At 53.7% G+C, this 13,194-nt stretch overlaps 1 protein-coding gene across 22 annotated transcripts in view; it reads left to right on the top strand.

Annotated features, from left to right (window-relative positions):
• The window catches only part of PLEKHA6 (pleckstrin homology domain containing A6), a 137,639-nt gene that overhangs the window by 102,804 nt on the left and 21,641 nt on the right, over positions 1-13,194 (top strand). For 12 of the 22 annotated variants that reach the window (XM_029226763.1, XM_029226761.1, XM_029226772.1 and 9 more), the window contains 6 exons: positions 120-220; positions 3,844-4,046; positions 5,559-6,041; positions 7,203-7,719; positions 8,201-8,287; positions 12,935-13,015. In XM_029226763.1, the coding sequence (XP_029082596.1) occupies positions 120-220; positions 3,844-4,046; positions 5,559-6,041; positions 7,203-7,719; positions 8,201-8,287; positions 12,935-13,015 (1,472 nt within the window). The other 10 variants (XM_029226765.1, XM_029226766.1, XM_029226764.1 and 7 more) reach the window with 6 other exon arrangements.

Here is a 13,194-nt window from a genome sequence, read left to right as displayed (position 1 = left end):
ACAAATAGTAGACGAGTAACAGACATTTGCTGGTATTTATCCTAATAGGGCTGATACACTCCCCTCCCCTCCCCCCCCACACACATACATCTCACTTGTGCCTCTATTTCCTTTGACAGATGAGAAGGAGGAGAGCGTCCTGGGCAGCATCCCCCTCCTGAGCTTCCGGGTGGCTGCGGTGCAGCCCTCAGACAACATCAGCCGAAAACATACCTTTAAGGTCAGTTGGCCTTCCTCTCCCAGGTCAGGTAGGGGCGGGAGGCCGGCTCTTCTAGAGCATATAAGAATGAAACAGGATCAAGAGCCACCTCCTCAGGAACCCCAAGTGGTAGTACTGGGGGGAGCAGGCAGCGGTCCCTGGGCTCAGTGCAGGCTGTTGTGAGGCTGTGCCGGGACCCCTTCCTCTTCTCTCCCCAGGGTGGGCCTATAGAGATGAGCTTCAGTGGTACCACAGTCTTTCCTGGGGGAGAATTAGTTATGTGCTGAGGCCATGGACCCTCTGCCCGGTGGCCTGGCACCTAGGAAATCCCTCACAGCAGAGGCAGGAACTGTGGCCGGGTGGGTTTCTAAGATCCATTCTGGAAAGTCTTCCTCCCCACTTTGGGCCCAAGGAACTAGACCCCCAGTCAAACTTACTCAAAGGGTCTCAGATGTAAGTTGTTCACTACTATTCAGTGTACGGCACGTTCCCACCGGCCCATGTAAGGGCCCTCCATTTGTCATTTGTCCTCACTTTCCTTTTTATCCCTTTGCCCTTCAGCCCTGCTGCCTGCACCCTGTCCCCTCTCCAGCCCTTGTCATGGGCCATCACCCTAGTCTTTTTGCCACCTTGTAAAATGGGTTTTGTAGGCCTGTGTTTTTTAGTTTCCATAAACGACGTGCTCTAATTTAAAAAAAAAAAAAATCTTTGCAGAAAGTTAGCAATTGAGTTTCATTATAATTGAAAGCTACAAACCTCACAGAGACACAGTTTGAGGGAATAAGGGCCCAGGGACATGGACCTCACCTGCTTGCTCAGCGCCACTGCTCAGAACCCCTGGGGGATCTACCCATCAAAGACGGGACTGCAGCTGTCTCATCCTAGGCCAGTGTTTTTCCACATTTAAAAATTCACGGCCCATTAAAAACAATGAAAATTCCATGCCCTTTTTGTATTTTGTGATGCAAAGATCATAGGATCTTTTTCATTTTCCAAATATAAAATTATGATATCAACCATGCATCTTCTTAGTACAAAGCCCTCTCTCCCCGAGTTGAGAATTGCTGTCCAAGACCCTGAAAACCCACAGGTTACTCGAGGGCAGCATCTGAGTTCCTGGGGCCCCAGAGACTCTGCCCTTTCTGTCCTTCAGCTCTGGTCACCTGGCCACAGAGAGGTGGGCAGACACATAGATGCTGCTCCGGGGAACAAAGAGGGACTTCTTAGGCACATAATTAGTTTCCAGCCTCCAAGGGTCCTGTCTGCAGAATGAATAATCAATAAAACACTGGCCCCAGGGAGCTGGATTTTAGCTGGGGAAATAGGAACAGGCTGTTTAACCAACAACAAACAGGCCTGCTCTACACAGACACGCACACACCCCCACACAGTCAGACAGCCTGTCTTACCCTTCCCCTCCAGACCTGTGTGCGTGCGTGCGCGCGCGCGCGCGCGCGCACACACACACACACACACACACACACACTCTCCAGCTCGGGAGCTCTGCCGGCAGCCCCGTTAGAACAGCGTCCCGGTGACTGACACACCCCTCCATAAACCCCAGATCTCTGTGCCCATCAGCCCCTCTCCTCCTTCCCTTTCCCCTGAGGACTGCACTGCCTCTTTAAAACCCAACTCGGAGGGCTATGCTCAGTGGCCCACAAAAGGTTGGGATTGTGACTATTCAGTGGCCTTTCCCCAGGGAAGGGAGGGGAGATGAGACAGATGGGAGGCTTGTCCTGCTGCAGCCACCAAGCGAAACCCTCAGATGGCCAGTAATGAGCCAGCACTGTTCCCACCCAGCCTGCTGCTGAATGGCCTTCCTCTGTCCCTGCACAGCCCCGTGGGGGCTCTGTGGGCTCATCCATGGGGGCACCTCCCTCAATTCTCTGGTCCCCTTTCATGCTTCCAGGCTGGTGCCCCCTCCTGGCTCCCCATCAATCACCCTGTCTTTTCCCAGGCCCTCTGCCTTCTCCTGTCACAAGCTGTTGTTCCCGTGCCTTTGCTCTCTCCTTGTTTCCCCATGGGTATGTTTTGTCCTCCAGCTTGACCGTGAGCTCTTCAAGTGCTAAGAGCATGTCTTTGCTTTCCCTGTGACTGGTGCCCGGAGCAGAGCTCTGCACACACAGGACGCTCGCTGGATGCTTAGCAAAGTAATTATTTGCTGCCACTCCTACCAGCCCAGGACACACCCACTCGTCCCACCTGTGTGTCTCTCTCCTCTACAATAACCCTGTGCTCTCCACCCCAGAGGGCTTGCCTGGGCCCCTGCTCCCCATTTCCCTGTGCAGTTTCGGCCCCCAGATCCCTCTTTACAACTTCACTGGCTTTTCGTCAGCACCTCCCTGTCTCTGCCTACCTGCTGGGCAGCCCTGCTGGAGGGTGGGGACTGGCTGGATCCAGAGGGAGGAGGCCCATCTCTGTCCTTAGAGAAGTAGGATGCCCCCTCACTGGGTAATGGCTCCTGTGGAAAGACATCATGTGGGGAAGGTGCTGAGGAAAAGTGAAGGTCCGGCTGGGAAAGCACTTGAAGGGTGTGGATTTGACACTGTTGCTTAGGAGAACCCTGGGGCTTGGTCAGAGGAGCCCTGTCTTCTCTCCTTCCAACCCCCAGAGACCCAGGATTTAGCACCCAAGGGGTCATAGGCCAAAGTGAGGTTCACATCTGAGACTCTTAAACACTTTTGGATCTCTCATGTTGAATGGCATGAACAAGGCTAGCTGCTTTTTCTGGGAGATTGGTCTCACCTAGGAAGTGTTCTGAGACCCCAGAAAGAATCTAGCACTGGAGCGTCTTTTCCTCTTGGACCCTCCCCATCAAACAGATGCATCAGTTAAGGCCAGAGCAAAATCTCGAGTTGTTTGCAGTTGCAGGGCTGGTCGGGAACAGAGCTAGGATCAGCACTGGGCTGCCCTGCCTTCTCTCCTCGAGCAACCCAGGTTTGCCGGGTGCAAGCTGTCCACCCCCACTCCTGGTGGGCTGACCTGAGCCTTGCTGGGTGCTGTGGTCCCAGTGGTGACACTGAGTAGAGGGGGCTAGTCTGAATAGCTCCCCACTTCCCTCTGTTCCTCAACATTCCTGTCACGTCTCCTGTCTCTCCTTCTGGTGTTCGGTTGACCTGTCCTCTGCTTCTCCTCCTTCTGGCCGCGTGAGGACCCCTCCTCTGGACAGGAGCTCGCTTCTGGGTTACCGCCTGCTGCGCCTGCTTGCAGCCGCCAACTAGGTAGCGTGCTCTGACCGTCTGTGCATGCCCCCCGTGTGCCCGCGCTGTCCCGCTGCGTGGAAGAGAGTGCCAGCTTCTCAGAGGCTGAGCTGGGGCCGAGACTGGCATGTGGTTGGGGTAGGGGGGCATCTCTCCCGGGCACGGGGTAACTGCCCTTCAAAGCAAGCATGGAATTTGATGGGAGAGCGGGCGAGGTAATTGTCCCTCAGGTGGGGCAGGTCAGCTTACCTGCCTGTTGGGCTGCCTAGTGGTGTCCAGAGAGCTAGTCGAGGCAGATACGTGGGTGCCAGCTGGGGCACTTGGGACAGCTGGGGGCCTCCTCACATTGCCCTGAGCTCCGTATGGGGCAAAGAGCTGCAGGTCAGGGGAACGACCTGCCTGACCACCTGTCCTGGGGGCGTGGGTGTCTTCTCCCCACAGGTGACTGTGTGCTGGGTGGACGAGGCTGGGGACAGTTCCACGCACTGCCTCTCCCCACAGGCTGAGCACGCCGGGGTCCGCACCTACTTCTTCAGTGCCGAGAGCCCCGAGGAGCAGGAGGCCTGGATCCAGGCCATGGGGGAGGCTGCCCGAGTCCAGATCCCCCCAGCCCAGAAGTCAGCGCCCCAAGCTGCATGTCACAAGTGAGTGCCGGGGACCGGGCATAGGCATGAGGACTGCTATTAGAGAGAGAGAGGAGGAGTGAAGAGGTGCCCATCTCTGTGCCCTTGCTGAGCCCAGCACGTGGACTTGAACCTCTGAGAACATGTGAACCAACTCCTTGCCTCCCAGCAGGGAGGCTGGCTAAGTGAATTCGGAGCCTGTAGTCTCTTTTCCCCTGGGCAGCTCCTCCTCTTCTCTCTGAGCTGGTGGAGGCCAAGAGAGAAGCCAGGTTCCATGCGGGCCTGGCCAGGAGCCAAAGACCAGGGTCATTCACTCGTTTTGTTATGCATACAGACTTTGTGGGACTCAGGTTTGAATCCCAACTTGAACACTTGCCCACTGCGTGACCTAAGTGTAAGTTGCTTAACCCCTGACCCTCAGAGACAATAATTATAATCCTACCTCATAGGGTTGCTGTGAGGACTCAGTAGGATGGGTAAAATGCTTGACACGCAGCAAGAACTCAGCACGTGACTGCTCCTGTCACCTCACCCCGTCACCACCCGCAGTCTCGGCCCCTGTCTCTACTTGAACTGGGCATTAAGTCTTAAGTTAGATGTTAGCAGGGATCCAGCAGAAGGAAGTTTTACAGTATAGACTCCAAGTCCGCGTACCTGTCTTGAAAACGTTTACCAAGCAGTGTCTCAACAAGGATGCTTGACTATGTTGAATTGGGGAAGATGTAGCGAAAACATTGTCATGAGATTCCATCTTTGCTTTCACCAAGGGGTGGAATTCCAGATCTTCACTCATTCTTTTCATAAATATTTACTGTAAATAGAAATGTGTATAGGGTGCTAGGAAAACAAGGTAGGAAAAGTCTGACAAGCTCCTACCTCATGGAGCTTATACTCTCATAGAAAGTCCTAGAAGATGCTTGTTTGGGAGAGGGGAACTAGCTTCTCTCTATGCCTGTGAAGTTTGAGGCAACAGCTTCAGCCCCTGGTGCGCCTGCCACGTTTGATCTCACACAGTCCTACCCACCCTGCCAACGAGGAGCCCAAGACTCGTGGAAGTTAAGTAACTTTCTAAAGGAGAGAGGGCTGACCTGTCACAAACCTCTGTAGCTGAGACATCAAGGATGGTTCCGATTATGTGTAGTGTGTAGTGCACACCAAGTGACGGGGGCTGGATCAGGAACAGACTACAGGAGACACCTAGTCTGGGTGAGGTTAGTCTCGGCCATAGCTAGGAGGCTGGACTCAAGAAGTTTCAGCAGAAGGGAGTGGAGGGTGACACATGAGGAGGACCAGCAGGGCAAGATGAGCACATATGCACAGGCAAGCTTGGATTACGCTTTATAATTGCCCAGGCTGGAGCAAGTATATAAAATGGTAGGATTTAGGAAACAGAATTGGAATTCATTGAACCCTGTTTCCATCACTGCCTTCCTGTCCATCCTTCTCCACTCCTTTTCTCCTTCCCAGTTTCCCCCCACCTGAACTCCACGCTGGGCTGGAGTCCCTTACAACATCTCCCTTGGCATCCCACAGCCACGAGAAGCCAGACTCTGAGAACATCCCACCCGGCAAACACCACCACCAACCCCCCCAAAACAGCCTTCCCAAGCCTGAACCAGAGGCCAAGACTCGAGGAGAGGGTGATGGCCGAGGCTGCGAGAAGGTGGAGAGGAGGCCTGAGAGGGCTGACGTCAAGAGCGAGCCTCTGGTGAAAGCCAATGGTGTCCACGCTGGACCAGAACCAGCCTCAGACCCGGGCAGCCCTTACCCTGAGGGCCCAAGGGTCCCAGGAGGTGGGGAGCGGCCCACCCAGCCCAATGGCTGGCAGTATAGCTCCCCAAGCCGGCCGGGGAGCACAGCTTTCCCACCTCAGGACTCAGAAAGTGGGGGGCACCGGCGGAGCTTCCCCCCACGTGCCAACCCCGACAAAATCGCCCAGCGCAAGAGCTCCATGAACCAGCTTCAGCAGTGGGTGAACCTGCGCCGAGGGGTGCCCCCTCCTGAAGATCTTCGGAGGTGAGGCCTGGTGGGGTGGGGTGGAGTGGGGATGGCGTTCCAGCTGGGGGCTGGGGCTGGGGGAGTGACATGGAGGCACCCTCTGTTGGAAACCTTCTGGAAGCCAGGCTGAATTGGGAAACCAAGAAAACCCCAGGATTCCCTGCTTGCCCAGATGCTTACTAACCCCATGGTTCCCTCTGTAGAGTTTGCCCCCTGCCCCTGATTCTTGCTGTCTCTGCCTACTTCAGAGGAAGGGACAGAGCACCCAGTGCCTCTCACAGGACGTTGGGCGGCCTGAAGCATGCAGGCAGTCACAGCGAGGGGCCTTTAAAGCTGTTCCAGCCAGACATCCGTCCGTGCTTCCCACCCTTGTACAGCATCCAGTGTTTCTACCAATGTGAGACTTACGAACTGCCAAGGCAACTCACTGCATCTTTGAAGCTCTAACTGTTTGCAAGCCATTATTTATAAGCAGTTTTTTAAAAAGAAAACCGTTGCCACTCATTGGCCCTAGTTCTTCCCAATAGACCAATTTACTTCTTTATCCAGTGACTGGCTCTCAAATATTTGAAGACATTTATTGGACCTGACTGTGTTCATCAGGGCAAGGGGGGCTGCCGCTCCTTCCCTGGGGGTCTGGGAGGGCAGCTCACTGCCCTGCCCTGGGGAGAGCGCCTCACTAGGGTTCAGTCCCAGGAACGGACTGGTTGGCTCCTTGACAGGGTCATAAAATCAGCGAAGGCATCCCTTTGTCCCTCCTCTGTTGTCCCCCTCCAGGTGCCTGGTACACTCTAGTGTTCTCTCTGCTCTCAGCCTCTCTGGAAAGAATCTGATAAATTGGTTCATGCTGAGATAGAGATGGCTAATAAGGCTTAAAGTTTCTCCCCAGGGAGACAAAGAGACAAAGATGGAAGCTCTGAATGGTGAAATTTCTGGCCTCAGGGAACTGGTTGAGGGGGAGAGCTTTGAGGACAGGTCTTTCCTTGCACTTCTGGAAACAAGCCTCCGTGCCTGGGCAGTGGGCGCCCCCGTATGCTCGCAAGGTCAGCCTAGGGCACCATTCACCTCATCAGACCCCACTCTAGGCTGGAGGACAAAGAGGAGGGGCTGGGGCACGGGCAGGTGGCTGGGGGCGTGCCCATTTTGTCTGGCTTCCTTACAAAGTCCTCTCTGTCTCAGTCCCTCTAGGTTCTACCCTGTGTCCCGTAGGGTCCCTGAGTATTACAGCCCCTACTCCTCCCAGTACCCTGATGATTACCAGTACTACCCGCCAGGGGTGCGGCCGGATAGCATCTGCTCCATGCCGGCCTACGATCGGATCAGCCCACCCTGGGCCCTGGAGGACAAGCGGCACTCCTTCCGGAATGGAGGCGGCCCCGCCTTCCAGCTGCGTGAGTGGAAGGAGCCTGCCGGCTATGGGCGGCAGGATGGCACCACCTGGATCCCCAGCCCCTCCCGGCAGCCTGTCTGTTATGATGAACTGGATGCCGCCTCCGGCTCCCTGCGACGCCTGTCCTTGCAGCCCCGTTCCCACTCTGTGCCCCGCTCGCCAAGCCAGGGGTCCTACAGCCGCGCCCGCATTTTCTCCCCCATCCGCTCACCCAGTGCCCGTTTCGAGCGGCTGCCACCTCGCAGTGAGGACATCTATGCTGACCCTGCTGCCTATGTGATGAGGCGATCCGTCAGCTCCCCCAAGGTGAGCCACCAGCCTTCCCCTCCTTCCTCAGCCCCTGAGATCCCCCGGAAGCCTAAGACGATCTGCTGAGAAGAGGTGGGGATGCAAGGGCATCTGGGGACATGGGGTCACTGGGCTGTGTCAGCAGGACCAGGGATGCTGCCCAGGGGAAGCCACTGGCCCTGCGGTTCTGTCCATAGGAGAGCTGCCTTGGGGGATTTGCCTTGCCCCTGAGTAGAAACACTGCTCTCTGTGCCCATCCCCAGGCTGTACCAGGAGCCCTAATTCTATATAAGAGGACAGAGAGGGTTCTATCTTTTCAAATCTTGAGGACCTAGACAGATTCACTGCAAGGATATTGCAATGGTTAAAGGCTGTCCATTTTAGTTTGAAATCTGCTCTGGGACAGGTTACAGACATCCCTAACCTTGAACTTCAGTTGGTGGGGAAGTCCATATCCCAGCCGGACCCCCTCACCTCTCCAATCCCCTTTCTCTTCCAGTATGATTACCTGGGAGACAGGCGGCCAGTCCCTGCAGGACTGTTCCCCTACAACTACCCACCATCCCCCACGGTCCACGATAAGATGGTACGTCCTCTCCTCCCACTCCACTTCCCCTCAGGACCTCTCCTCCCAGGGCGGGGCCAAACTAGGGCAGACGCAGGGATGCTCTGTGCCCAGTGCCTGGCCCGTCTGGTCTTTAGCAGCCTCTGGATACCTCCTCCCTCCGGCCTGGACTCTAACACCAATATAGAGAGTGGTGTCAGTTACCCCTCCTCCTCTGTGACACAGGGCAGAGGAGCAGGGACAAGATCTGGAAGCATGAAATGTCCCCATTCTCTCAGTCTCAGAACAACTCCTCTCCAGCATGCAGAGGGGCCTGGACAGGGGGCTTAGGCTATGGGCTGGGAAGAAAAGTTAAGCTAGAGCTCCCAAAACAGGCATGATCTTCTAGTCTTCTTACCCCTAAGCGTACTTGCTTCAAGCTTGTCCTTGCCTGGAATGTCACTTTGGGGGAAAGAGACTAGAAGTCAGATTGAGGAAGAAAAGATTTTCCATACTGTGTCTCCTCCTACTTTCTCTCCCCTTTCTACTTGTGTCTCTTCCGGGAATTTGTTCTCCTGAGGATTTTTGTCTCCACCTGGAGAACTCGATGCCGATGCTCCGCCTGGGGAGCTGGGGAAAACCACTGGAACCAACAGGCAGAATCCTTGTCTCCGACGGCCTGTCACTGACCCCTCTCTCTGAGTCTTCTCTGCCGGTGTCCAAACTCTATAGCCAAGACACACAGCAAATGCACCCATCCGTAAACAATGGATTTTCCAGAAAACTCAGAAAAAGCTCCAGGAAGTGCTGACTAGATGGCTTCAGTGGTGCTTCCCTCTCCCAGGGCAGGGCCAGGCCGACCCAGGAGCCTCGGAGTGTGTCCCTTCTCTCGCTGGGCTTGTCCAGCAGACAACCTCTGTGGCTGCCCGCACCCTTCCCCCCTCCCTTCCCTAGACTCCTCAAGGCCAGAGAGGCCTCTGTTTGTCGCTGCCCAGCTAACTCTTAACTGCTTTGCTTCCTTTTTATTGTTTTCTTTTGTCCTGTTCCTGTTTGTTTGTGTTGCCGTTGGGCCTCGGGCTCCGGGTAGGATGAACTTTTAGACCTTCAATTGCAAAGAAACCTAGAGTATTTGGATCAGCAGGTAGGCAGAGCTGGTGCCCCTTACCATCCCCCTGCCCTCCCTTCACGTCTCCCTGCTCCTCCCCGCCTTCTCATCCCCCATCCATTTGACAACCTTTGTTGGCAAAAACCGGGACACAACAAAGTGGCTTATATTTTGGTTTGCGCCTTCACACCCCTTCTCTGCAAAGCCCTTTAGGGCAGCCGGGAGTTTCCTGGGGAAAGGAGAATTGTAAATTACCACATGAATAATTAATGTCACCGCCTATTTGTTCGACCCAGATGGAACTGACCCCCAGGGGGCAGGCGGGAATTTGCATTTTTGCTGGATAGAGTTGCAGAGACAGGGAGGAGCTCTGTGCTGGGGCCTCAGAGGCTAAGGATTTAGTTCAGCCTGAATCTGGGAAATTAGCCTACCCTATTCCACAGGTTGTGGTTAAACTCCACATTTTGTAAGCGAAGGACCACAGACCTGCCCTCCACTGATTTTTTAAATGATGGTAATTCGGTATATATGTTAGTTCCTCTGCAAAGTTCTTTTGTATGCACGGCTCATGTTTTCCTGAGAACTCAGTGCTGTAGGCAGAGGGAGTGTCCTCAATCCAGTGTTACAGATGAGCACCCTGAAGAGGCAATGAGTGTCCCCATGTGATGAAAGCAATCGGCTGCCTGGGCTCTCACCTTTGGCTTCCTTGCCTTTTGAGACTAAGGAGGCTGTGATACTGGGTTTAGACAGGCCAGGGGTCAATATGCTGGGCAATTTATATGAGCACATGCTCATATTCAGATCTGTGCTACAAATCATGGGGGACCTGGATGTGTACCAGATCCAGGTGGAGGCGGCCTGGGGTGGTGGAAATAATAATGTTAGTAATAATAATAATAATAATAGTGGTAGCACTTACCGTAATTGGATGCTTCCTCCATGCCCTGCACCATTCTAAGCATTTCACAGATCCTAACCTTTATAACAACTCTGCAAGGTAGGTATTATTATCCCCGTTTCGTAGGGGATGTGATGAAACTAAAGCCCAGAGAGATCAAATAACACGCCAAGGACACACAACCAGTGAACAGCAGAGCTTGGATATGACTCTGAGCTTTTGACTCGGTTTACAGCTGAGGAAACCTCTGACATGTGAAGAAACTGGGGTTGAACCTCATCAGGATGATTTTAGTCCCAGAAGGAGCGTGTGGTATTGACACCGTAAGCATTCTCGTCCCTGTGGGGATGACTCCCGGCAGGCCTTCCTCCCCGCAGCCCATCCACACTGCTGGCTTTCCAAGCATTCAGTGCAGATGGCAGGGCCCCTTCCTGGGGGCTTCTTCCCTCACAGAGGGGCTGGGGGCTTCAGAAATAACCTTTCAGAGGACCTCTTTCCTAGATAAACGATAATACTCTTAAAAGGCAGTCTTGTATGATAAGAAGAGTCCAGAACATAGTCAGACACTGCACTCTAGTTCCAGCTGTGCCATTTACAGGGATTTTTTTTTTTTTAAACCTTGGTCTCTCTGGGTCTTTGTTTTCTCAATCATGAGACGGACATTGTAGGACCTGCCCTTTCTACCTCACAGGTTATTGGGAGAGTCGAGTGAGAACGTATATGAGAGCACTTTGGCAGGCATTGATGAGGGCTAGTGATTGCTACTATGATTATTTTATTGTTCTTTTTCTTCCAAAACTCAAAAATATTAATTGACCACCCTTGACCCCAGTGCTGTGTATAAGGTACTGGGTTAGGTGCTTTCTCACGAAATTTCTCTAACGTTTCGGAGAGACAGAAGGTGGCACACAGGAATCCTCCTAGAGGCAAGGCCCACGTGGGCTGAATGATCCTGAAAGCCATAGCATGTGTGGGGGCAGGCCAGGGTGAGAAGACCCCTGCTTCCTCTATTGTTTTAGATCTACTGGTTGGGGAAGGAATGAGATCTGTGGGTGACCAAGAAGAGCCTGGGCCTCCCTTGCCCTCTCAAAGCCTGATGTGTTGGTAGATCTGCCTTGTCCTACACACATAAACACCACACACAGGACACACAGGTATGACACACAGGCAGCCAACATAAACATACACATACCACATACAATCACACATACACCACACTGGCACACCCCGTACACAACAAACACAATCTCATTCACGCACACACACACACACACACACACACACGCACTTGCGCACATGCGCGTGCACAGGCTCTAAGAAGATAAGCACTGACTTGAGTTCAGATCCTTACAGAAAATGTGGTTGATATACTGTTGACTTTTAACCATTTTGCAAAGACTCAACCTCATATTATAATTGCTCTTTTAAAAGCCTTTTAAATCACACTTTATATCATAGAAAAAATTCCCAACTGGGCTAAAGAAGTAGCAAAATCAGATCCTAGGAAAGCCTTTTTAAATGCTCTAGAGCCTGTGAATGGGGGTGGAGGGGTGCCCCTCACCCTGTCTTGTACAGCGTGCAGAAGCAAGGCTGCTTTGGGGCTGCCGCCTAAACAGGGCAAGAGGGAACTATGTGTGGGTCCAACAAAGATTGGGAAGACAAGGGCAAAAAACGTGGGGGTTCCCTGAACTGTGACCTGAGAAGATCTGCCCTAAGGTGGCTCCGTCCCGTCCCTTACTCACTGCTCCTCCCCAAGAAGCTTTTCCTGCACAACTCCCCTCTGTCTTCTGCTGCCTTCTCCTGGAGATCCATTGAGTTAAAGGGACATAGCCAAGGACACTCCCTAATATGTTTACATTTGACGCTATCACACTGGAATCAGTGGGGGAAATGATGGCATTCCTGGTTGATTTGGTTGGCTCGTCCGTCCTCCGTCCCTCCCTGTCCCTCTCCCTCACCCTCCCTCTCTCTCTTTCGTTTTCATCTGGCAAATAGTCTTTCCCCCTCCACGTTCCTGATGATCCTTGAAGCATAAGGATAACGTGTTGGGAGAGCAGTGTTCCAGTCTCTGGTGTCCCTTTAACGTGGCTTACTTGCTTTGGCATCCTTGTTTGCTCCCTGGCGCCATCCCAGATTGGCATGGATGCTACCAGCCCAGCTCTGGAAACCGTGTTTAGCAATCCTTTCTACTCTAGAGCAGAGGTGGGCAGGGTTTGGGAAGAGAGACCTGTGCCTTCCCAATGTGACGGCCCATCCAAAGAGCCGGTCACATTTTCTTTAACGTTGTTTCATTCAGTTCAGATTTTGGGAGATCAGACTTTCTAACTGCCTGTGTGGTCTTTGACCAAACCAGTGTGAGAAATGAGAGCCGGCCCAATGGGATGAGACCCACCACACTCAGGCGCCCTGGGGAGGTGTCACTGGGCTGGGGCCTCTTCAGAGCCACAAGCGAGGGCACAGTGGCCTCCCAGGTCCCTTCTGTGGGCTTTCCTCAAGGGCAACTTCCGTGCGGGTCCTGAGATGGAGTTCACGAGGGCTGAGTGATGGGCAAGGCCAGGCAGAAGGTGCTGGAGGCCTCAGGAGGAGCTGTCCTTTCCTGTTTCCTGGAAAGCAAGCACAGGCGGGCGTGGGGAGACATCTCTCTGTGGGTCTGAGTTTGAATCGTCTGTTCCTTCCTCTGCCGCAGATGAGTGAGAGTGAGACTCTCATCAGTATGGTGAACCGCATGGTGGAGAACTCCTCCCCCAGGGCCCAACTCTTCATGCAAGTAAGACCTCTGCCTGGCAGCACGGTCCCTGTCAACACCATTTTTCAGCTGCTTGTGCATGGTCGCGTCCACCCATCAGGGATGAGTCCACTCCGCCTGCTCACCTGCCAGGCCTCATCTCCCAGGCTCAGCCTGGCCTCCCTCCTTTATTTTCACTGTGTCGCCTCCATTCTTCACGT

Source organism: Monodon monoceros, unplaced genomic scaffold (genome assembly GCF_005190385.1).
Source record: "Monodon monoceros isolate NGI ecotype Baffin Bay Population unplaced genomic scaffold, NGI_Narwhal_1 Super_Scaffold_18, whole genome shotgun sequence".
NCBI lineage: Eukaryota > Metazoa > Chordata > Mammalia > Artiodactyla > Monodontidae > Monodon > Monodon monoceros.
The sequence above is the reverse complement of the archived record's forward strand: the minus strand, read 5'-3'. Positions and strand labels throughout refer to the sequence as shown.